Source organism: Bos taurus, chromosome 15, assembly GCF_002263795.3.
Source record: "Bos taurus isolate L1 Dominette 01449 registration number 42190680 breed Hereford chromosome 15, ARS-UCD2.0, whole genome shotgun sequence".
In the NCBI taxonomy this organism is placed as follows: Eukaryota; Metazoa; Chordata; class Mammalia; order Artiodactyla; family Bovidae; genus Bos; species Bos taurus.
In genome coordinates, this window is record NC_037342.1 from 22192677 (window position 1) to 22219040 (window position 26364).

General features: G+C 41.0%; 1 protein-coding gene across 2 annotated transcripts in view; it reads right to left on the bottom strand.

Annotated features, from left to right (window-relative positions):
- Nucleotides 1-26364, bottom strand: part of ALG9 (ALG9 alpha-1,2-mannosyltransferase) — a 113264-nt gene extending 86900 nt beyond the window's left edge. Inside the window, exons 1-6 of one of the 2 annotated variants that reach the window (XM_005215881.5) lie at nucleotides 26156-26364; nucleotides 25005-25143; nucleotides 23883-24017; nucleotides 13127-13197; nucleotides 7477-7565; nucleotides 4524-4659 (exon numbers count right to left, since the gene is read on the bottom strand). In XM_005215881.5, the coding sequence (XP_005215938.1) occupies nucleotides 4524-4659; nucleotides 7477-7565; nucleotides 13127-13197; nucleotides 23883-24017; nucleotides 25005-25143; nucleotides 26156-26286 (701 nt within the window). In that variant the 5' untranslated portion in view covers nucleotides 26287-26364. Of the gene's footprint in view, nucleotides 1-4523; nucleotides 4660-7476; nucleotides 7566-13126; nucleotides 13198-23882; nucleotides 24018-25004; nucleotides 25144-26151 lie in introns of both variants that reach the window. The other variant, XM_024975743.2, reaches the window with a different exon arrangement.

Below are 26364 nucleotides of genomic sequence, written 5' to 3' on the forward strand. Positions count from 1 at the left end.
ACTAGAAAGGAATGAAGTACTGATATATATCATAACGTGGATGACTCTTGAAAACATGTGAAGTAAAAGAAGCCAGACACAGAAGACCATACTGTATGATTCTATTTATATAAAATCTCCAGAACAGGCACATGGAGTAGATTTTTGTGTCCAGAGACACAAAGTAGATTAATGGATGTCAATCTGCTGCTAAGCTGCTAAGTCACTTCAGTCGTGTCCGACTCTGTGCGACCCCATAGACGGCAGCCCAGCAGGCTCTGCCGTCCCTGGGATTCTCCAGGCAAGAACACTGGAGTGGGTTGCCATTTCCTTCTCCAATGCATAAGTGAAAAGCAAAAGTCGCTTTTCGACTTTTAAAGTCCGACTCTTAGCAACCCCATGGACTGCAGCCTACCAGGCTCCTCTGTCCATGGGATTTTCCAAGCAAGAGTACTGGAGTGGGGGGTCATTGCCCTCTCCGGATGTCAACCTAGACAGCATATTAAAAAGCAGAGACATTACTTTGCCAACAAAGGTCTGTCTAGTCAAGGCTATGCTTTTTCCAATGGTCATGTATGGATGTGAGAATTGGACTATAGAGAAAGCTGAGTGCCAAAGAATTGATGCTTTTGAACTGTGGTGTTGGAGAAGATTCTTGAGAGCCCCTTGGACAGCAAGGAGATCCAACCAGTTCATCCTAAAGGAAATCAGTCCTGAATATTCATTGGAAGGACGGATGCTGAAGCTGAAACTCCAATACTTTGGCCACCTGATGCAAAGAACTGACTCATTTGAAAAGTCCCTGATGCTGGGAAAGACTGAAGGCAGAAGGGGATGACAGAGGATGAGATGGTTGGATGGCATCACAGACTGCATGGACATGAGTTTGAATAAACTCCAGGAGTTGGTGATGGACAGGGAGGCCTGGCATGCTGTGGTCCATGGGGTTGCAAAGAGTTGGACATGACTGAGCAAATGAACTAAAGACTGGTAGGTTTGGGGACAAAAGGAAGTTACTGCTGAAGGGTACAGGTTTCTTTTAGGGATGATGAATGTTCTAAAACTGACTCTGATGATGGCTGTATAACTGTATAAAAACCATTGAATTACACAAGTTAAGTGAGTGAATTATATGGTATATTATGTATAAGGTATATTACTGAATTACATCTCAGTAAAGCTGTTTAAGAAAATGTTTGGACACCACAGAGCAGGGGTTGGCCAACTTTTTATTTAAGGGACCTGATAGCGTATATTTTAGCCTTTGCAGAACCTAAAGTTCTGCTTTGGTCTCTGCTGCATATTCCTCTGTGTGTGTGTGTGCGTGTGCGCACACACACACACACACACACGGGCACGCATTCTCTAAAAATGTAAAATTTCTCAGTTCTTGGGCTGCACAAAAACAGGCCACCTGAATGTGTGACCCACAGGCTACAGACTGCCTTCTCTGTGACACAGAACAATGGAGAATCTATTATAGAGTTTAAGACAAAACAGAGAGCGATAAAATCATATTTGCATTGTAGGAAGATAACTCTAGTTTGAGTACGGAGAGGAGATTTATAAGGACTAAGACTACAGATGGGAAGAACATTTAGGAGGCTGCATCAAGGAACATAGAGAGGTGAAGATAAGAAGATTCAAAAGACATTCAAGAGGCATAAGACAGGACATGAGAAAGAAAAGAGTCACAGAGGATTTTCAGGTCCTGGCCCAGCACAGATGGTGGTACTACTTACTGGGCTAGAAACACAGTGAAGGACAGATACGGAGGGTAGATGATGAGTTCAGCTTTGTACACGTTTAGCTATGTAAATGGAGATATCTAATAGGCAGCCATAGGTATGAGGGAGGCTTAAGAGATGACTGGACTAGATATAAAGATATGGGACTCACCAAGATGACGGAGAGACAGCAGAAAGTACAGAAGAGGATCCCACATAAAACCTTGAGAAATATAATAATCTGAGAATGATATGCAGAAGAGAAGAGAAGATTGGAAGTGGGGAAACCAGCCTTTAAAATCCAAACAAGGAAATTTTAAGTGTTTATTCTCTGACTTCATAACTCCCTTTAAAAAATGTATTCTATAGATAAATTTCCATAAGACATGTAAAAGAATGTTTGCTAAATTATTGTGTATAATAACAAAAAAGAAACTGAAAACCAAATGCCTACCAACAAAGCAATGGTTAAATAAATTACGGACAGCCATACAATAATGGAATGTTATTGCCAATTCAGACTTAAATTGAACAAAGTAGGGAAAACCACTAGACTATTCAGGTATGACCTAAATCAAATCCCTTATGATTATACAGTGAAAGTGAGAAATAGATTCAAGGGATTAGATCTGATAGACAGAGTGCCTGAAGAACTATGGACAGAGGTTTTGACATTGTACAGGAGGCAGGGATCAAGACCATCCCCAAGGAAAAGAAATGCAAAAAGGGAAAATCTTTGTCTGAGGAGGCCTTACAAATAGCTGTGAATAAAAGAGAAGTGAAAGGCAAAGAAGAAAAGAAAGATATACCCATTTGAATGCAGAGTTCCAAAGAATAGCAAAGGAGAGATAAGAAAGCCTTCTTCAGATCAATGCAAAGAAATAGAGAAAAACAACTTAGAATGGGAAAGTCTAGAGATCTCTTCAGGAAAATCAGAGATACCAAGGGAACATTTCATGAAAAGATGTGCTCAATAAAGGACAGAAATGGTATGACCTAACAGAAGCAGAAGATATTAAGAAGAGGTGGCAAGAATACACAGAAGAACTGTACAAAAAAGATATTCACGACCCAGATAATCACAATGGTATGATCACCAACCTAGAGCCAGACATCCTGGAATGTAACGTCAAGTGGGCCTTAGGAAGCATCACTAGGAGCAAAGCTAGTGGAGGTGATGGAATTTCAGTTCAGCTATTTGAAATACTAAAAGATGATGCTGTGAAAGGGCTGCACTCAATATGCCAGCAAATTTGGAGAACTCAGCAGTGGCCACAGGACTGGAAAAGGTCAGTTTTCATTCGAATCCCAAACAAAGGCAAGGCCAAAGAATGCTCAAACTACCGCACAATTGCACTCATTTCACACGCTAGTAAAGTAATGCTCAAAATCCTCCAAGCCAGGCTTCAACAGTATGTGAATGGTGAACTTCCAGATATTCAAGCTGGATTTAGCTAAGGCAGAGGAACCAGAAATCAAATTGCCAACATCCGCTGGATCATCGCAAAAGCAAGAGAGTTCCAGGAAATATCTACTTCTGCTTTATTGACTATGCCAAAGCTTTTGATTGTGTGGATCACAAAAACTCTGAAAAATTCTTCAAGAGATGGGAATAACCAGTTACCTGACCTGCCTCTTGAGAAATCTGTATGCAGGTCAGGAAGCAACAGTTAGAACTGGACATGGAACAACAGATTGGTTCCAAATTGTGAAAGGAGTACGTCAAGGCTGTATATTGTCACCCTGCTTATTTAATTTATATGCAGAGTACATCATGAGAAATGCTGGACTGGATGAGGCACAAACTAGAATCAAGATTGCTGGGAGAAATATCAGTAACCTCAGCTATGCAGATGACACCACCACCCTAATGGCAGAAAGTGAAGAAGAACTAAAGAGCCTTTGATGAAAGTGAAAGAGCAGAGTGAAAAAGTTGGCTTAAAACTCAACATTCAGAAAACTAAGATTATGGCATCTGCTCCCATCACTTCATGGCAAACAGAAAGGGAAACAGTGGAAACAGTGACAGACTTTATTTTTGGGGGCTTCAAAATCACTGCAGATGGTGACTGCAGCCATGAAATTAAAAGACGCTTGCCTTTGGAAGAAAAGTTATGACCAATCTAGACAGCATATTAAAAAGCAGAGACATTACTTTGCCGACAAAGGTCCATCTAGTCAAGGCTATGGTTTTTCCAGTGGTCATGTATGGATGTGAGATTCGGACTGTGAAGAAAGCTGAGAGCTGTAGAATTGGTGCTTTTGAACTGTTGTATTGGAGAAGACTCTTGAGAGTCCCATGGACTGCAAGGAGATCCAACCAGTCCATCCAAAAGGAGATCAGTCCTGAATATTTGTTGGAAGGACTGAGGTTGAAACTCTAGTACTGTGGCCACCTGATGCAAAGAACTGACTAATTGGAAAAGACCCAGATGCTCAGAAAGATTGAAGGCAGGAGGAGAAGGGGACGACAGAGGATGAGATGGTTGGATGGCATCACTGACTCTATGGACATGGGTTTGAGTAGGCTCTGGGAGTTGGTGATGGATAGGGAGGCCCGGCATGCTGCAGTCCATGGGGTCACAGAGAGTTGGACATGATTGAATGACTGAACTGAACTGAGCAGACAGCAGATGCTTAATAGTCACTGCTCTTATTAGAATTAAACATGAGAGAAATATTCTTCCACTTCCCAGAATCTTTATATAATTAATTCCCATAACTTTAGCCCCACCTAGAGACTAAGGAGACAACCTAACATTAAGATGGACTTTATGCCCAATAACACATGGGAGATGAATCACGTTAGTTTCTTACCCGAGAGCCGCACTGAATGGCCAGCCTAGGATGGCCCCAGCGGCTACTCCAAGCACAGCAAAGGAAGTTTTGTCCATATACCAGCCAGTCATGGCTATCAAGGTAGTGTACATACAGAAGCTGCTAGGAAGGAATGCTAGAAGACAAAAAAATGAAAAAAGGAGGGAAAGAGACAAGGGATTGAGATATACTATGTACATCTAGGTATCTGTACTAGATATAGGTATATACAGTATATAGGTATATATCCTAGGTATATATACTAGATATACTAGGTATCAATTATTAAAAATGAACCTGCATTGCAAAATGTCAATAACCAGGAACATACTTTGAGCAATGCTATATTAGAAATGAGGAATACAGTGATTCTCCTTAAAAAAAAAAGTTCAATTTTCTTATTTTCATAGTCCTGTTTTTTTATGTACCAACATGTCACCCAATTATACAAGGTCATTTATCTCCTGGCCTGTACTCCAAGAGTACAAGATTCCAGGTTCCCCAGGAATACCCTCAGGTTATATTTCCAGGCAGGAATTATGCTTCAAGAAATTTAGAGCCACTGGGGCTTCCCCAGTGGCTCAGTGGTAAAGAATTCACCTGCCAATGCAGGGAACATGGGTTAGATCTGTAGTCAGGAATATCCCGCATGCTGCAGAGCAACTAGGCCTGTGAGCCACAACTGCTGAGCCTGTGCTCTGGAGCCCGGGACCTGCAACTACTGAAGCCCTCGTGCCCTAGGGCCTGTGTTCCACAACAAGATAAGCCAGCGCGATGAGAAGCCCGCATCCCAGCTAGAAAGGAGCCCTGCGTGTCACAACCAGAGAAAAGCCTGTGCAGCAACCAAGACCCAGCACAGCCAAAAAAATAAAATAAAATAAATTTAGAGCCACCGTTGACAATCTGTTTGAGAGGAAGTCGGTCCTCTGATAGTCTTCTGAGACTGTCCACGCAGCCGCCTGCACCCCAGCGGAGTTCTCAGAAGCCTTCTGAAGAGCCACACCCGGTAGACAGCAGCGCTGCTCTGCATCCTGGGTCATCCACTGCCATAGGCGGTTTGGCCTCTAGATGTCCCCCTAGTTATTTCACCACATAACTTTCTTGTTGCCCACCTTCAGGGTCTCTGTGACAGTAACATTTTATGCAGGCATTTCTATTAACTCTACATGAAAATGCAGACCTGCTTCTCCCTGCTGTTTAAGGGCTTCACCCAGCACTAGGTAAGAAAGCTCAGTACCAATCCCAACAAGAACCACAGTGAACAGGCAGCGTGGTTTAAGAAACTCAGCAAAGGCATACCTATAGCTGATTCATACTGATGTATGGCACAAACCATCACACTATTGTAAAGTAATTGTCCTCCAATTAAAATAAATTAAAAAAAAAAACTCAGCAAAGGGGTCAGAGGCTCTGTATCAAAGGGTGCCTTTAAGTTATTTGTGCCTTAACATCCTCAACTGAAATTATAAAACTAAAGATACTCCCAGGTATCTCCCTCATACAAGAATCCATTTTAGGACTAGCAAAATAACTAAAAAGACATGTGGAGTACTACCTTCCCAGACAAATGCTAAACAACACTGATGCCATCCCATGCTGCTGATTCCAGCTCCAAGGGGAGGAGAGGAACCTGAGGTCTCTGCACACTTAGAGGCCAGAACATAGTCTCATTTAGGCTCTCAAAGCTATTCAGGTAAGAGGCCTGAGGTCTCTGTAGAACGTGGATTAAGATACAATCATTGAAGGAAAATAAGTATATATCAATACTTTTACACTAGATACTATTTTTGTGTATATTTAATACGTGTACTAGATTCTGGTACACACAAGTCAAAATTAAAATTCAGATAATTATTACATCTAGTAACTAAATTTTTCTGGGTAACTGGGAACAGGCTACCTTTTAGGAACAGGTCATTCTGGCGCAGGTCAAAAACACAAAGGTTCAAAAGCAGCACAGCTGGAAAGCTACCACTCTACATTAAGGATTTTATTCTAAATTTACAGAAGCTTACTGTAAAAAAAAAAAAAAAAGAATTCAACAGAAGATGTGTACTTTTATAGAATTCATGGCAAGTAACTGGCATAAAATAGAACCATCAAGACCAGGGTCTTTGAAACCATGCTAAGTCACTTCGGTTGTGTTCAACTCTTTGCAACCCCATGAACTGTAGCCCACCAGGCTCCTCTGTCCAAGGGATTCTCCAGGCAAGAACACTGGAGTGGGTTGCCATTTCCTTCTCCAGGGGATCTTCCCAACCCACGGATCAAACCTGTGTCTCTTATGTCTCCTGCATTGGCAGGTGGATTCTTTACCACTAGCGCCACCTGGGAAGTCCTTGAGCAAAATAAAATTATTTTCCTTCCACAGCAAAGAAAGGCAGTGGATGCCTCTGTTTTCCAGCCTTGCAATGATAAAAAATATATATAATAATGTAAAAGAAAGGAACTTGATGAAAATAACAGCTCTACCACTTATGAATTCTTTGACTCTTGGCAAGTCATTTCACCTTTCTAAGTTTCAGTGTGCTAACTTGCAAAAATGAAAAAATATTTATCTGACTTTTATCATAGGATTGTTGTAAAGGTCAATCAAGGTCATGAAGATAATCCCCCGCGTGCATGTTCAAGTTGTGTCCAACTCTCTGCGACCTTATGGACTGTAGCCCACCAGGCTCCTTATCCATGGGATTTCTGAGGCAAGAATACTGGAGTGGGTTACCATTTCCTCCTCCAGGGTATCTTCCCGACCCAAGGATCTAATCCACGTCTCTTGTGTCTCCTGCATTAGCAGGCAGGTTCTTTACCACTGAGCCACCTGGGGAGATCATAGGACTCTGGAAATTACTGACGTGTAATACAAATATAACCTACATCTGGACAAGTTCTTCTGTTTGATGCAACTGCAAAATGTCAGTGAACCTTTTATGCCCTCACCTGCTCTTTTCCTTACCTGATGACGAGCAAAACATGCCAGTGCTGAGAACCAAGAAGGCTAGCATCATTCGACTCACATGCAGCCCAAACTTCTTACACACAGCCCTAGAGGGAAGGCAAAGACTATCAACACAGCAGACCTTCAGGATGGAAATTTCAATTTAAAGCACAAAAACAGGCCTGCATCACAGAGAACACTGAAGATCTGAAGTCAAATACAGGACTGTCTCAACAGGTCCGTTAGCAAGTTCATGTGCATAAACATTCTTATTCCTTATGCAGAAGAGAAGCTCTGTACCTAAGAGTAAATGTATACTTTCTATAGATCATGTCTACAGAATAATCTATGCTAGATTACGTCTAACATCAGTAGGAAAACAGCCTGGTGTAATGGAAAAACAACAGACCTCACGGACACAGGTTACAATCTTGGCCCTTCCACTCACTAGCAGAGGCACCCTCGCCTAGTAACATCTCTGTAACATTCCTCATCTGTTAAATGAGGATAATGGTAATACTTACTGCATAAGGTTTCTGTGAGGACAATGCATGGCAAATTACTCAGAAGAGTGCCAGGCACAGAGCTGCTCAACAGAGGGCAGTTATCAGGAAAGAAGACTAGGAGGCACACCAAAGTTTTAACAAAAGGTTATCTAAGTCAACGTTCCTCAATAAATTATATACTTCCTTTAACTTCTGTGTTATAGGTCTTTTCAACCCGATACGTAAAACATCAGTAGAGGTGATTATTGCTTCATTCAGTCAATATTTGTTCAGATATAACCATGTGTTAACTCTCCTTGCTCATGTTCTTAATTGTATCACAGGGATTCTTCCTGAAATAATTTTGTTTCTTCCTTAATATATCCTTTAGAAGGTTCTTTGTTGTAAGGATCTGTTCATGGTAAATTCTGGTTTTTGACATTTTTTTCATTTTGTCAGAAAAGCCTTTATTTAGCTCTTGGTCTTAAAAGGTGATTTAGCTGAATATATCACTTTAGGATGACAGTCATTTTCTCACAGAACTTTGAACATATTTTTTTGTCTTCTGACTCTTGAGAAGGCTTTTGTTGGTCTTCTTGACATTTCTTTGTAGGATTTGTATTAGTCCTCTGTCAACCCGTAAGATCTTCTTTAATCTTGGTTTTACACAGTATCCCTGATTACTTTTTATTTATCCAGCTCAGGACATTAGGCTTCCTGAATTGTGGATTAGTGTCCTTTCTCCTTTGATTCTGGAAAATTCTTAGCTATTACTTCTCTGAATACTGCCTCTCCCTATTCTATAATCTCCTAGATCTGATTAGATATAAATCAGATCTTTCAACTCTACCACAGCATTTTTTATCCTCTCACCTTTTTTTTTCCCTTCTGTCACTCTGTACTGCTTTCTTAGTAATTTCTTCAGATTAATCTTCTGGTTTATTTATTAGAAGTGTCAAATCAAGAGAACAGATTTGTGGACACAGTGCGGGGTTGGTGGGGGAAGGAGAGGGTAGGATGAATAGACAGAGTAGCATGGACACATAAGCCTACCATGTGTGAAACAGATAACCAGTGGGAATTTGCTATGTGACTCAGGGGGCTCTGACTGGTGCTCCTTGAGAAACTAGAGGGGTAGGGTGGGGTGGGCAGTGGGAGGGAGGTTCCAGAGTGAGGGGACATATGTATACGTATGGCTAATTCGTGTTGATGTATGGCAGAAACCAGCACAATATTTTAAAGCAACTATCCTTCAATTAAAAATAAATATTTAAAAAATTTTTTAAAAAGAAATGTCTAATCAGTTATATATCCTGATGCTGGGAAAGACTGAGGTCTGGAGGAGAAGGAGGCGATAGAGGATGAGATGGCTGGATGACATCACCAACTCGATGGACATGAGTTTGAACAAACTCCAGGAGATGGCGAAGGACAGGGAAGCCTGGCACGCTGGTTGCAAAGAGTCAGACATGACTTAGTGACTAAACAACAACAACAAATCAGCTGTTTAAACTATCCACTAAATTTTATATATCGATTATTATATTTTTAATTCTACAAGTTCTGTGTGGTTCTTTTTCAAATCTGCCTGGTCATTTTTGTAGTCTCATTCATTATCTTTTTTTATTTCATTGTGGTTGCTGCTGCTGCTGCTGCTGCTGCTAAGTCGCTTCAGTCGTGTCCAACTTTGTGCGACCCCATAGACAGCAGCCCACTAGGCTCCTCTGTCCCTGGGATTCTCCAGGCAAGAACATTGGAGTGGGTTGCCATTTCCTTCTCCAATGCATGAAACTGAAAAGTGAAAGTGCAGTCGCTCAGTCATGCCTGACTCTTAGCAACCCCATGAACTGAAGCCTACCAGGCTCCTCCATCCATGGGATTTTCCAGGCAAGAGTACTGGAGTGGGGTGCCATTGCCTTCTCCGTTCATTGTGGTAAGAACACCTAATATGAGATCTACCCTCTTAACAGATATTTAAATGTAAAACACAGTACTGTATCAATAGGCATAATGTTGTATAGCAGATGTCTAGAGCTAATTCGTGTTAAGTGAAATATTATATCCACTGATTAGCAACTTTCTGTTTCCATCAGCCCCCGATCTTGGCAGCCACAAGTCTATCCATTCCTTTGCTTCCATGAATTCAACCACTTCAGATACCTCGTGAAAGGGGAACTGTGCAATATTTGCTCCCCTGTGGCAAGTTATTTCACTTAGCACAATATCCTCAAGGCACATCTACGTTGTCATATCTTTAGGATTTCCCTCTTTTTTTTTAATATTTTTTTTAATTATTCATTATTTTATATTTGGCCATGCTAATCTTCACTGCTGTGTGAACTTTCTCTCATTGCAGCAAGGAGGGGCTACTCTAGAGTTGAGGTGTGAGGGCTTCTCATTGCAGTGGCGTCTCGTTGCACAGCAGGGCGCCTGAGCTTCAGTGGTATCAACTCACGTGTTCCAGATCACAGAGTCGGACATGACTGAAGCAACTCAGCAGCAGCAGCAGCTCCAGCATTTATAATTTATAGACTTTTTGATGATGGCCATTTTGACCAGTGTGAAGTGATACCTCACTGTACTTTTGATTTGAATTTCTCTAATGATTAGCAATGTTGAGCATCTATCTTTTCACATGCTTATTGGCCATCTGTATGTCTTCTTTGGAGAAATGTCTATTTAGGTCTTCTGCCCACTTTTTGACTGGGTTGCTTTTTGTTGTTGAGTTGTCGGAGCTGTTTGTATATTTTAGAGATTAAGCCCCAGTTAGTCACATCACTTGCAAATATTTTCCCCCAGTCTGTAGTTTGTCTTTTTGTTTATGGTTTTCTCTGTGGTGCAAAAGCTTGTAAATCTGTACAACACTGTAAATCAACTCTATTTCAACTTAAAACATAGTAAGAAAAAATTTTCAAGCAGTTATCAGTTTAAGGCCCCACGTGTTTATCTGCTTTTATTTCTATTGCCTTGGGAGAATGACCTAAGGAAACATTGGTACAATATATGTTACATAATGTTGTACCTATATTCTCTTTTAGGAGTTTTGTAGTGTTATGTCTTATGCTTAAGTCTTTAAGTCATTTTGTGTTTATTTTTTAGTATGGTGTGAGAGAGTACTCTAACTTCACTGGTCTACTAATACATGTGGCTGTCCAGGTTTTCCAACACCACTTGTTAAAGAGACTGTCTTTTCTCCATTGTATAATAAATCCTTGGTTCCCTAGACAAAAGCCATTCTAACAGATATGAAATGATCTACCTGTGGTTTTGATTTTTGTTTTCCTTATGACTAGTGATATTGCCCTCTTTTTATATGCCTGTTGGCCATTTTATTAGGTTTTTTTAAACCACTGAGTTAGAAGAGCTCTTTATACATTTTGGAAATGAACTTATCCTATATATGATCTGCAAATATTTTCTGCCATTCTGTAAGCTCCTTTCCACTCCATTGATTGTTTAATCTCTTATTAGTCTTTTATTTCATGCTTTCAATTCCCTATTTTATTTCTTTAAAAATATTAAATATAATTATTTTATATTCTTATTTTAGTAATTCCTAATAAATGAAGTTTTGTAGGTCAGCTTTCTATTGATGATCTCTGCTGGCTCTCACTCATAATGACCTGTTCCTTTCTGTGCTTTGTCATTTATTTTTATTATAATCTGGTTCACTAGAACTTTATCTATGGTAATTCTTTGACAACTGGATTAAGAATCCACTTCTTTAGAGAAATTTTACTTTTTGATTTTGCAAGATGTCTGGAAAGAAAAGGAAAGTGAAGTCACTCAGTTGTGTCTGACTCTTGGCGACCCCAAGGACTGCTGCCTACCAGGCTCCTCCGTCCATGGGATTTTCCAGGTAAGAGTACTGGAATGGGGTGCCATTGCCTTCTCCAAAGGTGTCTGGGGACACTATTGTTGTTCAGTCACTAAGTCATGTCTGCTCTTTGCAACCCATGGACTGCAGCAGGCCAAGCTTCCCTGTCCTTCACCATCTCCCGGAGTTTGTTCAAACTCATGTCCATTGAGTTGGTGATGTCATCCAACCATCTCATTCTCTGTCACCCTCTTCTTCTTCTGCCCTCAATCTTTCCCAGCATCAGGGTCTTTTCCAATGAGTCGGCTCTGAAGTCGGCTCCAGAGTATTGGAGCTTCAGCTTCAGAATCAGTCCTTCCAGTGAATATTCAGAGTTGATTTCCTTTAGGATTGACTGGTTTCATTTCCTTATAATCCAAGGGACTCTCAAGAGCCTTCTCCAGCAGCACAATTCAAAAGCATCAATTCTTTGGTGCTCAGCCTTCTTTATGGCCCAACTCTCACATCCAGAGAAACCTACGAACCTTTGTCAGCAAAGTGATGTCTCTTCTTTTTAATACACCGTGTAGGTTTGTCATAGCTTTTCTTTCAAGGAATAAGCCCTGAACAATTTACAATAAATTCTAAACTTGGGCTTAGGAGACCACGTAGGTAACTTGAATTCAGTTCTGAATTCATATGAAGACCAACTTAAAGTTACAATCCTCAAAGGTAGCACTGGATTTCTTTTTTTTAATTTATTCTACTCAGAGTCAAGACCAAAGGACTTTTTTTATCTGACATTGTTGGCTGTTTTGCAATGGGAAGACTTTAAGTAATGGTTACTAAGTCCAAATACCTTTTAAAGCATTCTTAAAATAAGATGTTTGTTAGGTTTCATGTAAAAAAAAAAAAAGTAGCTATTTTTATTACTGGGATACTTAAATGCCTAACATTTTCACTAATATTCACTCAACCAACAGTTACTTGGCGGAAGAAAATCATACTGAGTACATATAAGAGCAGTGAGTCTCACAATGGAAATAATTTCCTATCAGTTAAGCTCAAAAGGGCAAGAGAGACATCATGATTTATCTCTTAGGAGCAAAAAAAGGCTGTACAAAATCCTACCAAATAAAGTATTACTCAAATATACACTTACGGAATTGAAATTATAATATGAAGATACAGCATTTATCACCTCAGGAAATTAGAAGTATTTCTTCCCAATGGTTGGCTTTAAAAAAAAAATTGAGTTTTAGATATAATATCAGAAGCTAAAAGAAAAATGCCTTCTATTTCTAAACACTGTTTCTATCATCGGAGAAATAACCTATGCTCAATTTGGCTCTTATAGTACTTTTAGAAGCAAAGTTTTTATACTCACTTGTAAAAGTAAAGTTCACATATACAGCTCACAAAAGCCAGCAGACATCGTAAAAAGTAAAAGACAAGAATCTGAAAGAAACCCAGAACAAGAAAACAGAAGTCACAGATACAAGTTAGAAAAACTTAAAAGATGAAACCATTCTCATTTGTCAGTGATAATTATAAATTGGTATAATCCTTTTGAAAAACAGTATGTATCAAGAACCATGGAAATGTTCATACCTCCAAATTTAAGTATGGAAGTATATTTATTGACTACTTCTATGACTTCAGCCCACAAAAGTAACTCAAAATATACGAGGGGAGTTCGAGTCATAAAGACGTTAATTGCAGCTCTACTAATTTAGTAAAAACTATTTAAAAAACTACAAAATGTTCAATTACAGGAAAATGGCTAAATTATGTTACATCTACTTCATGTTATATCTATTCATGATACAGATACCAAAGTTCATGGTTACAAAGATCAAAGTTCATGGTTACAGAGACAGTGGAAAAATTCTTCTCATATAAATCCTATTCACATGACAAGCATCTCTCATACAATTATAATAACTGAAATTATTATAAAATTATAACAAAATACTAAATGAAAACATATATGATTTATACATCACAGTTATAGCTATAGAAATCTGAAGTACATGAAAAAAATAGAAAGAAATATAATAAAATGGTAAAGGTGGTTGTCTCAGGCTAGTGAGACTTACATGTATATTCTTCCTCCTATCATCCAAATGTCTGTAATGTGGTTTTATTAATTTTATGAATACAAATTTTAAACATAAAAATAACAAAATAAAACCATATTAAGTAGCTTTTCTACTACAGTATAACTAGTATGTTTAAGAAAAATGAATACCTCTGAATATAAGCACTATTTAAATATATTCTATGATTACTACTACTGCATATAACTTAAAAGTACTTTCTGTTTTATCATTATAACCAAAAATCAAAATTCCCAAAAGAATCCAAGCAAGTGACCAGCAAATGTCCAAATTCATTCATTAATTCAACAATATACTGAAAACCTGCTATGCACTGATCACTCTTCTAGATGCTACTAGGAATACAGACAATTTTAGTATAACGTATCCACATTTAAGGACTACTCATCTGGTTGGTGAGAGTACAAAAACACATTTAGAAAGTCAAAAACTAACACAAGATAATCAAAGAACTGTACTTGGGAACAGGACAATGATGCCCCATAGTTACTAATATTCAGCATAGTAACTGGATATCAGATCAGTGCAAAAAGACGCAAAAAAGCAAAGTAAGTAAGTATAAGAATGGAACAGAAGAAACTAAATTCAGTACGGACAGATGAAAGAGAATCCAAGAAATTCACTTGACAAACTGATAAAGAAATTCAGTGAAATTGAGATCAAAAGGCAAAAATCAATTGTCACAGGGAAATTTGGCCTTGGAGTACGAAATGAAGCAGGGCAAAGGCTAATAGAGTTCTGCCAAGAGAACGCATTGGTCATAGCAAACACCCTCTTCCAACAACACAAGAGAAGACTCTACACATGGACATCACCAGATGGTCAACACCGAAATCAGATTGATTATATTCTTTGCAGTCAAAGATGGAAAAGCTCTATACAGTTGAGAAAAACAAGACCAGGAGCTAACTGTGGCTCAGATCATGAACTCCTTATTGCCAAATTCAGACTTAAATTGAAGATAGTAGGGAAAACCACTACACCGTTCAGGTATGACCTAAATCAAATCCCTTATGATTATACAGTGGAAGTGAGAAATAGATTTAAGGGACTAGATCTGATAGACAGAGTGGCTGATGAACTATGGACAGAGGTTCATGACATTGTATAGGACAGGGATCAAGAACATCCCCATGGAAAAGAAATGCAAAAAAAGCAAAATGGCTGTCTGGGGAGGCCTTACAAATAGCTGTGAAAAGAAGGGAAGCGAAAAGCAAAGGAGAAAAGAAAAGATATAAGCATCTGAATGCAGAGTTCCAAAGAATAGCAAGGAGAGATAAGAAAACCTTCCTCAGTGATTGACGCAAAGAAATAGAGGAAAACAACAGAATGGGAAAGACTAGAGATCTCTTCAAGAAAATTAGAGATACCAAAGGAACATTTCATGCAAAGATGGGCTCAACAAAGGACAGAAATGGTATGGACCTAACAGAAGCAGAAGATATTAAGAACAGATGGCAAGAACACACAGAAGAACTGTACAAAAAAGATCTTCATGACCAAGATAATCACGATGGTGTGATCACTCACCTAGAGCCAGACATCCTGGAACGTGATGTCAAGTGGGCCTTAGGAAGCATCACTACGAACAAAGCTAGTGGAGGTGATGGAATTCCAGTTGAGCTATTTCAAATCCTAAAAGATGATGCTGTGAAAGGGCTGCACTCAATATGCCAGCAAATTTGGAAAACTCAGCAGTGGCCACAGGACTGGAAAAGGTCAGTTTTCATTCCAATCCCAAAGAAAGGCAATGCCAAAGAATGCTCAAATTACTGCACAGTTGCACTCATCTCACCTGCTAGTAGAGTAATGCTCAAAATTCTCCAAGCCACGTTTCAGCAAAACGTGAACCGTGAACTTCCAGATGTTCAAGCTGGTTTTAGAAAAGGCAGAGGAACCAGAAATCAAATTGCCAACATCCTCTGGATCATGGAAAAAGGAAGAGAGTTCCAGAAAAACATCTATTTCTGCTTTATTGACTATGCCAAAACCTTTGACTGTGTGGATCACAATAAACTGTGGAAAATTCTGAAAGAGATGGGAATACCAGACCACCTGACCTGCCTCTTGAGAAACCTATATGCAGGTCAGGAAGCAACAGTTAGAACGGGACATGGAACAACAGACTGGTTCCAAATAGGAAAAGGAGTACGTCAAGGCTCTATATTGTCACCCTGCTTATTTAACTTACATGCAGAGTATCATGAGAAACGCTGGGCTGGAAGAAGCACAAGCTGGAATCAAGATTGCCGGGAGAAATATCAATAATCTCAGATATACAGATGACACCACCCTTATGGCAGAAAGTGAAGAGGAACTAAAAGGCCTCTTGATGAAAGTGAAAGAGGAGAGTGAAAAAGTTGGCTTAAAGCTCAACATTCAGAAAACGAAGATCATGGCATCTGGTCCCATCACTCCATGGCAAATAAATGGGGAAACAGCGGAAACAGTGGCTGACTTTATTTTGGGGGGCTCCAAAATCACTGCAGATGGTGACTGCAGCCATGAAATTAAGAGACGCTTACTCCTTGGAAGGAAAGTTATGACCAACCTAGATAGCATATTGAAAAGCAGAGACACTACTTTGCCAACAAAGGTCTGTCTAGTCAAGGCTATGGTTTTTCCAGTGGTCATGTATAGATGTGAGTTGGACTGTGAAGAAAGCTGAGTGCTGAAGAATTGATGCTTTTGAACTGTGGTGTTGGAGAAGACTCTTGAGAGTCCCTTGGACTGCAAGGAGATCCAACCAGTCCATTCTGAAGATCAGCCCTGGGTATTCATTGGAAGGACTGATGCTAAAGCTGAAACTCCAATACTTTGGCCACCTCATGCAAAGAGTTGACTCATTGGAAAAGACTCTGATGCTGGGAGGGATTGGGGGCAGGAGGAGAAGCGGATGACAGAGGATGAGATGGCTGGATGGCATCACTGACTCGATGGATGTGAGTCTGAGTGAACTCTGGGAGTTAGTGATGGACAGGGAGGCCTGGCGTGCTGTGATTCATGGGGTCGCGAAGAGTCGGACACAACTGAGCAACTGAACTGAACTTAGCTGATACCTGCAATGAAAGTGAACGTAAGTGAGAGTCGTTCAGTCGTGTCTGACTCTTTGAGACCCTGCGGACTATAAAGTCCATGGAATTCTCCAGGACAGAACACTGGAGTGGGTAGACTTTCCCTTCTCCAGGGGATCTTCCCAACTCAGGAATCAAACCCAGGTCTCCCACACTGCAGGTGGATTCTTCACCAGCTGAGCCACAAAAGAAGCCCAAGAATACCGGAGCGGGTAGCCTCAACCCTTCTCCAGCGGATTTTCCTATCCCAGGAATCGAACTGGTATCTCTTGCATTGCAGGCGATTCTTTATCAACTGAACTATCAGGAAAGCCCTATACCTGCAATGAGTTTCTAAAAATATTACAGAAAACAAGATCACATCCATAACAGTAATAAAAAGTATAAAGAATCTAGGCATTATCCTAATTAAAGAATGGGTAAGCTTGACATGGATAATTTTTTTTTGATACATTCTTTAAATTTTATTAAAAGACAATAGAAAAACGAGGTCCAGTGGTTAAGAATCCACCTTCCAATGCAGCAGATTCGGACTCAATCCTGGTAGAGGAACTAAGATCCACAGGCCATGGGGCAACTAACCCAAGCACTGCAACTACTGAGCCCACGGGCTCTGGAGCCCACTGGTCACAACTAGAGAGAAGCCTGCGCACAGCAGTGAAAGATCCCGCACGCCACAACTAACACCCAGTGTAGCCAAATAAATAAATCAATTAAACAATTTTTAAAAAGACACATAAAAACCTGACTAAATGATAAGTACATCATTTATATATAATAGGGATGGAATGATGTAACACTGCAAAAATACTGTCACGCATGCATGCTTAGCCACTCAGTCGTGTCTGACTCTTTGTGACTTCATGGACTGTAGCTCGCCAGGCTCCTCTTTCCATGGAATTCTCCAAACAAGAATACTAGAGTGGGCTGCCATTCCTTTCTCTAGGGATCTTCCTGACCCAGGGATTGAACCCGGTCTCCTGCATTGCAGACGGATTCTTTACTGTCCAAGCCATTAGGGAAATCCACTGATTCTCATATTAATATGTAAATTCACTGCGACCCTAAGCAAAACCTGCCAGAATTTGGGAAGAGGAAAACTGATTCTAAAATTATTTTTAAAATACAATTTTTAAATGGATAAAGTGAAAAATTCATCAGCCACACTACAAAGCCATAATAATAAAAACAATATGGTATTCTCTGACACACTAACCAGAGACATAGAACAAAAGGCCAGAAACATACATGCAAATGAGATGCACAACAGAGATGGTAATAATATCACAAATCAGAAGGAAAAGGAAGAATTAGCAGATGGTTCTGGAAAATGTACTTCACTATATAGCCAAAAATGAAGCTGGATCTTTCAACAATTTATATATTTAAAAAAAAAACTGAATGGAGTAAAGCCTTATATGTGAGAGTTTCCCTAGTGGCTAAGATGACAAAGAATAGGCCGGCAATGCAGGAGACCCAAGTTCAATCCTCGGGTTGGGAAGATCCCCTGGAGAAGGAATGGCAACCCACTCCAGTATTCTTGCCTGGAGAACCCCATGGACGGAGGAGCCTGGCGGGCTACAGTCCGTAGGGCTGCAAACAGTCAAGATACAACTGAATGACTAAACATGCATGCTTATATGTGAAAGAGAAAATTACAAAGTTACTATGAAAAAATACATAAGAATATCTTTATGATCTGTGGTGAAGGATGTCTTTTAGAAAGACCCAAAATCCAACCATAAGTCAAAAACTAATTGGTTTGACTCTATCAGAACTAAAGAAAGGACTACAAAGTTAGTATAGGTGACAGTCTAGGAGAAAGGATTTCCAGTACCTAAAACCTACAAGGGGTTACTATTGAGAACTACAAATCACAAGAGAAAATCAGAAAATTCAATTGAAAAACAGCCAAAGGGGCTTCCCTGGTGGCTCAGTGGTAAAGAATCCACCTGCCAAAGAAGGAGATATGGGTTCAGTTCCTGATCCAGGATTCCACATGCCACAGAGCAGCTCAGCCTCTGTGCCACAACTACTGAGCCTGGGCTGTAGAGCCTGGGAGCCGCAGCTACTGAGGCCCACGTGCCCTAGAGCCTGTGCTCAGCAACAAGAGAAGCCACTGCATTGAGAAGCCTGTGCGCTGCCCCTACAGAGAAGCCCCAGCTCTCTGCAACTACAAAAAAGCCCGCACAGCAATGAAGACCCACCACAGCTGAAAATAAATAAATAAGTAAAAGAAAAACAGGAAAAGGATGTAAACAGGTAATTCACAGGAAAACCAATCTAAATGACTGGTAAATATATGAAGAAATTCTCCATCTTACTATTTGTCAGAAAAATAAATTAAAATGAGAAGCATCTCTCTATGGACACCAAGGGGGAAGGGGGTGGGGGGCAGATGAGGTGGGAGAATGGGATTGACACATATATACTATTATGTATAAAATAGATAACTAACAAGAATCTTGGAGAAGGCAATGGCACCCCACTCCAGTACTCTTGCCTGGAAAATCCCATGGGCAGAGGAGCCTGGTGGGCTGCAGTCCACGGGGTCGCTAAGAGTCCGATACGACTGAGCGACTTCACTTTCACTTTTCACTTTCATGCATTGGAGAAGGAAATGGCAATCCACTCCAGTGTTCTTGCCTGGAGAATCCCAGGGATGGGGAAGCCTGGTGGGCTGCCGTCTATGGGGTTGCACAGAGTCGGACACGACTGAAGTGACTTAGCAGCAGCAGCAACGAGAATCTACTATATAGCACAAGAAAGTCAGTGCTCTGTAGTGAGCTAAATGGGAAGGAAATCTTAAAAAGAGCGACATATGTATACATATAGGTGAGTCAGGGCTTCCCAGGTGGTAAGAGTGGTAAAGAATCTACCTGCCAATGCAGGAGGCATAAGTGAAGCCAGTTCGATCCGTGGGTCAGGAAGATCCCCTGGAGTAGCGCATGGCAATTCACTGCAGTATTCATGCCTGGAGAATCCCCATGGACAGAGAACCTGGAGGGCTACAGTCTATAGGGTCGCAAAGAGCTGGACACAACTAAAGCAACTTAGCATGCACACACGCATAGCTGATTCACTTTGTTGTACACAGAAACTAACAGCACTGTAAAACAACTATACTTCAATAAAAATTAATTTTAAAAAATGAGAACTATCTCACACACTTAGAGAGTCAGAAATATCAAGTGCTCAAGAGATGTTAGGAAGCTGAAACTCCAAACACTGTTGCAGGGAGTAAAAAGCTGAATATCCATTCTGGAGAGCAATATGGCACTGCTCCATGAAATTATGTAGTCCATGGATATATGCATGGGATCCCATTCCTGAGTGTACAGTTCAGAGAAATTCACACTCCAACCCATAAGGAGACAAAACAAAGCTGTCCTTTTTTAGAGTGGTAAGAAATTGTAAAGGTAACTGTCACTGCTGCTGCTAAGTCACTTCAGTCGTGTCCGACTCTGTGCAACCCCATAGACGGCAGCCCACCAGGCTCCCCTGTCCCTGGGATTCTTCAGGCAAGAACACTGGAGTCTAGGGGTACCAATTATTACCATATTGTCTTGTGGATCACAACAAACTGTGGAAAATTCTTCAAGAGATGGGAATATGAGACCACCTGACCTGCCTCCTGAGAAATCTGTATGCAGGTTAAGAATCAACAGTTAGAACTGGACATGGAACAACAGACTGGTTCCAAATTGGAAAAGGAGTACATCAAGCCTGTATATTGTCACCCTGCTTATTTAACTTATATGCAGAGTACATCATGAGAAATGCTGGGCTGGATGAAGTATAAGCTGGAATCAAGATTGCAGGGAGAAATATCAGTAACCTCAGATATGCAGATGACACCACCCTTACGGCAGAAAGGGAAGAAGAACTAAAGAGCCTCTTGATGAAAATGAAAGAGAAGAGTGCAAAAGTTGGCTTAAAACTCAACATTCAGAAAACTAAGATCATGGCATCTGGTCCCATCATTTCATGGGAAATAGATGGGGAAACAGTAGAAATAGTGACAGACTTTATTTTGGGGGGGCTCCAAAATCACTGCAGATGGTGACTGCAGCCATAACATTAAAAGACGCTTGCTCCTTGGAAGAAAAGTTATGACCAACCTAGACAGCTTATTAAAAACCAGGGACATCACTTTGTCAACAAAGGTCCATCTAGTCAAGGCTATGGTTTTTCCAGTAGTCATGTATGGATGTGAGAGTTGGACTATAAAGAAAGCTGAGCGCCGAAGAAGTGATGCTTTTGAACTGTGGTGTTGGAGAAGACTCTTGAGAGTCCCGTGCAAAGCAAGGAGATCCAACCAGTCCATTCTAAAGGAAATCAGTCCTGAATATTCATTGGAAGGACTGATGCTGAAGCTGAAACTCCAATACTTTGGCCACCTGATGCGAAGAGCTGACTCATTTGAAAAGACCCTGATGCTGGAAAAGATCGAAGGCGGGAGAAGGGGATGACAGAGGATGAGATGGTTGGATGGCATCATCGACTCAATGGACATGAGTTTGAGTAAACTCCAGGAGTTGGGTGATGGACAGGGAGGCCTGGCATGCTGCAGTACATGGGGTTGCAAAGAGTCAGACACAACTGAGCTACTGAACTGAACTGAACTAAACTGTCTTTCAGCAACAATCTACCCTTTACTACTCTGAATTATGATGCTGCAGTTGGGACTCTAGAAGCTACAATTTGAAGTGATAGTGGAAATCCAAGTGGAAATGGAAATTTTAAGCTCTGCATATTGTTATTTCTCTCTGGGGTTTCCCAGGTGGCTCAGCGGGTAAAGAATCTGCCTGCAATGCAGGAGAGCAAGAAACATGGGTTTGATCCCCTGGCTGTGAAGATTCCCTGGAGGAGGGCATGGTATCCCACTCCAGTACTCTACCTGGAGAATCCCATGGACAGAGGAGCTTGGTGGGCTACAGTCCATAGGGCTGCAAAGAATCAGACACAACTGAATCGACTGAGGATGCACGCACACATGCATTGTTATTTTGTTACTAAGTCTCTCTTCCTGTATATCTTTCCTTTGACAAATAAGTTCAAAAAAAATCAGAAATTTGATACTAGTTAGGGACAGAGGAATAGAGTTCTATCACCTTCTACAGGTGCTACCTTTCCGATTATTTTAAAAAGGAAATGCAATCATGTCTCTCCTCTGTCAAAAACTTTTGATGGTTTCATAATACACTTGGAAAAAAAAAGAAAGTCTAATTGCCTAAAGCCTGGCCTCTTCCTCTCAGTCTCATCTAATCCACTCCACCACTCACGCTGTCCTCCAAGCATCAGACCTATTGGCTAGGGTCTTTGGACCTGAGGAACAACATGGTGGTAAGTTCCCTGGGTTTTCCTCTGGTCTTCTATGTTCCAGACTTGGAACTAAAGAAGTTGTAAACTAGAAATGCCAATGTACACAGACATAAAAACAACAATCAAGGCCTGCTCTATCTAGCCATAAGACCAAGAAAGGGGTAGCCCAGAAAGAAAGAAACTTTTAGACAATAACCACTCTAATCCAGCCAAGCACCCCAGAAAATAATGTGGCTCCACTTCCACCATCAAAGGTCAGGTAGGAGACAAGGATTCCTTGACAGTGGTAAGGAGCTCCCTCTCCCGGCACAGTGTCAGTGAAGACCACTTGGAGATCTTGGACTCTGCTTCCCTCAAACCTAGCAGTAATGAGGCATATCCACCCTGACCACTTGGGTGGTATCCGTGGAGGACCAGTGGGGAATGCAAACCTCAAGCCCTAATTGGCAGTAACAGTTGGAGAACCCTCTCCTTTTTCTTGCTGTAGTGGTATCAAAAGAAGCCAGCTAAAAGAGAGGCTTAAATAAGAAAAGCAGAATAGTGCAGAGGAAGCTTGCTGGGCCCATGAATAAGATCCAGAATCTCATACTGTAATACCCAAAATGTCCAAGTTTCAACTAAATATTGTTTGTCAAACAGGAAAATCTCAACCTGAAGGGAAAAAGTCAATCGATAGATACCTAAAACAAGATGAGATATTAGAATTATCTGACAAAGTTTTAGAGGAGCCATTGTAAAAATACTTCAACAAGCAATTAAAAACATACTGGGAACAAATGAAACAATAGAGTCTCAGTAAATAAGCAGAAGATAAAAAGAAAAATCAAATTGAAATTTAAGAACTGATAAAATCCAATAATCAAAATAAAAGCTCAATGGATAGACTCAATAGCAGAATGGAGGGGACAGAAGAAAGTGTTGGTGAACTGGAAAACCTAAGATAGAAATTGTTCAATCTGAACACAGAGAAAACAGACTGGGAAAAAAAAAAAAAAATGGAGAGAGCATCAGGGACCAATGAGACTATAATAAAAGATCTAACATCCACATCATTGGAGTCTCAGCAGAGGAGAAACATGACAGGATTGAAAAACTACTAAAAAAAATAATAGTAACAGTCAAAATCTTCCCAAATTTGAAAAACACATAAGCCTAAAAATTGAAGAAGTTGAATAAACTCCAAACAGGATAAACCCAAAGAAATCCACACTAAAGACACATCACAGTCAAATTTCTGAAAGGTAATCAAGTTAGGTCTCGGTTAACTCCTAATTATCCTTCAGTATTTTATTTACACTAAGCTCTCCTAATACGCTAACCTATCACACATTGTACTTTTCCTCCAAGACCCACTGCATTTATAATTACTTGTTCCATGTTCGTCTTCCTCACTGGATTTCATGAGGGAGGGGATTGATCACTGTTAAACTCACAGCACTTAACAAACCATCTACCAAATACAAGTTGCTCCATTAATATTTGTTGAATAATGAATAAATGATTCTTCTTCAAAAAAAAGTCCTGTCTTAACAACCAATACATTTTGTCTTTTTCACAAAACTGTTCCAGAGACTCACCCACCTCTTCATCAGTTGTGATTGCTTCCAAGTTGGCCTGCCCTTACCTTATTCGTTTGTAAAATTCTCGCATGAAATGCAGCTGGCCAGGCATGAAGCAACAGGTAAGCATACGAGCGAATGGCATAAGCTGGAGAATATTCCCAAGTCTGAAACCCCTTCCCATAGATGAGGTAGTGTGTCTGAAAGTACAAAATGAATGGATTCAGGGTTATATTGGCCAAAACTTCTTGTTAAGAGGTTGCAGGTAAAGTTTCTAAGCAAAAATATTAAGTAGACAAAGGTACACAAAAATGCTGAAATTGTCAACAAGATTTGCAACTAATGGATGGATAAGAATCAAAATGACCCAATACTGATATATTAAGATACTATAAATCTTGTAAGACTATCGTTTGGCCAACATTGAAAGCTCAGATTTTATCCTCTACTTATTTTTTTAAAAAAAATACTCTTTAGACAAAACAGGAAAGCTCAATATCTTATATTTTTCTAAAACTACCTACACTAAGCATTTATTTTTTTATGCAAAATGTGATCAGAAAATTTCACCTCTGAATTTCCTATAAAAGAGTGTCCAACAGACTTATAAATGTATAAATCAAGAAACAGCAATATAAGCATAGTATGCAGTAACATTGTTTATTTTAGTAAACATCAGTAAAAAAAAAAAAAAAGCCAAAAAATTTAAAGAAAGTCGTTGCCTCTGGGGACAGGTGTTTGTACACAAGATGTAGAAAATAGAGTTACTGCTTTTCTTTTGCACTTAATATTTTTAAACTACCTCAAAGTATTATTTTGATTTTTAAAATGTTTTAAGAAAATTACAAATTATACTGTTTTGTGTAACTGCCAAATTCCTATATCCTTCAATACTAGGTAAATCATCAGTTTAGAATACAGAGGTGAAAATAAAGTCATTTTACTAGTAGTCAGGAGGATGAGATGGTTGGATGGCATCACCGACTTGATGGACATGGGTTTGGGTGAACTCCAGGAGTTGGTGATGGACAGGGAGGCCTGGCATGCTGCAGTTCAGGGGGGTGCAAAGAGTCCGACACGACAGACTGACTGAACTCAACATTGTATATCATTTGTATCTTGATTAATAACAAGGACCCAAGCAGTGAAATTGAGAACAAAAAGAGAAAAGTAGAGAAATCACCTACTGGTTCCCAGTAGTTGAATGTTTCGTCACAGTCCGAGATGTTGCTCAGCAGGGCAGCACATAACCTTGCTGAGAGCAAACACTTGAAAGCAGTAGATCCTTCAGGTGCCCAGACTTGTCCGGCTTTGTTCCCAGATAACCTGCTCAGAAACACAAGTATGTGATAGGAAGGACATGCTAACTAGAAGAACTAAAACTAGACAAAAAGGACAACACGGCAAGAGACACCAAAGCACTTGAGTTAGTCACCTAAAAGCGTGAACCGTTAATTGTTCTGCGTAGAATAAGTGAAGAACGAATTAAGACCTTAATCAACGTTAGTCATTAAAGTCCACTTCTTCTTTGGCATCTGTGACACTCTGCTTATCCCAAACCAACAAATTGTTCAGTTGAAGGCCACAAGCTTTCGTTCGTTTTTTTTTGTTTTTTTTTTTTTTTCTTTTCCTGCTGCTGCTGCTAAGTCGCTTCAGTCGTGTCCAACTCTGAGCGACCCTATGGACAGTAGCCCACCAGGCTCCCCTGTCCACGGGACTCTCCAGGCAAAAATACAGGAGTGGGTTGCCATTTCCTTCTCCCCTTTCTTTTCCTAACAAGGTCATTACTTTCCATGGCTTTTATTCATTTCCCGGTCTGTTCAAATGCCCAGAGGCTACTATGTGCAAAGGACATCACCGCGTCCTCCAATTCCATTCGCTGACAGCTCCCTGGCGCAGTCTTAACCTGTAGCCCCCCAGTTTGGACAGAGAGGAGGCTACTGGTGTGGAGAGTGCTGGGCCCCACACAGAAGAGTAAAGGGCCGAGACCCTGGGGGGACTGAAGCCGTGAGGGACAGCCATACAAGGTGCTCTTTGCTCTCTCCAACTAATCCTGGGCCTGGGGCGGAAGCCGCACAGACCTGCACTCCAGGTTTCTCCACTAGCGGCAAGGGCCCGAGCTGGGGGGCAGGGCGGGGGGGTGGGTCTCATCTAAGCCCTGGGGGGCGGCCTCATCTAAGCTCTGGAGGAGGGGTCTCATCTGAGCCCCAGCGTGCACCCGGCCCGCAGGAGGCGCGGGGTGAAGAGACTGCGGACCCTCCCGTACCGCGCGGGCGAGACCCTGCCCGCGGCAGCCCCGCTCCGCCCGGCCACGCCCCCGCCGCGCCCGCACACCTACTCGGGCCGCGGCTCCGCGCTGCCCGCCTCCCGGCTGCACAGCAGCTCCCGCAGCTTGTCGGCGGCCGAGGCCGTGTCCCCGCCGCTGCCCCCGCTTCCCTTCAGGCGCTGCCGGGCCCCTCGGCTCGCCATGGCAAGCGTGGGAAAAAAAGGTAGAACTCCGCACCCTACGAAAGCAACGAGCGCGGAGACATTGCCGGGGCTGGCAAC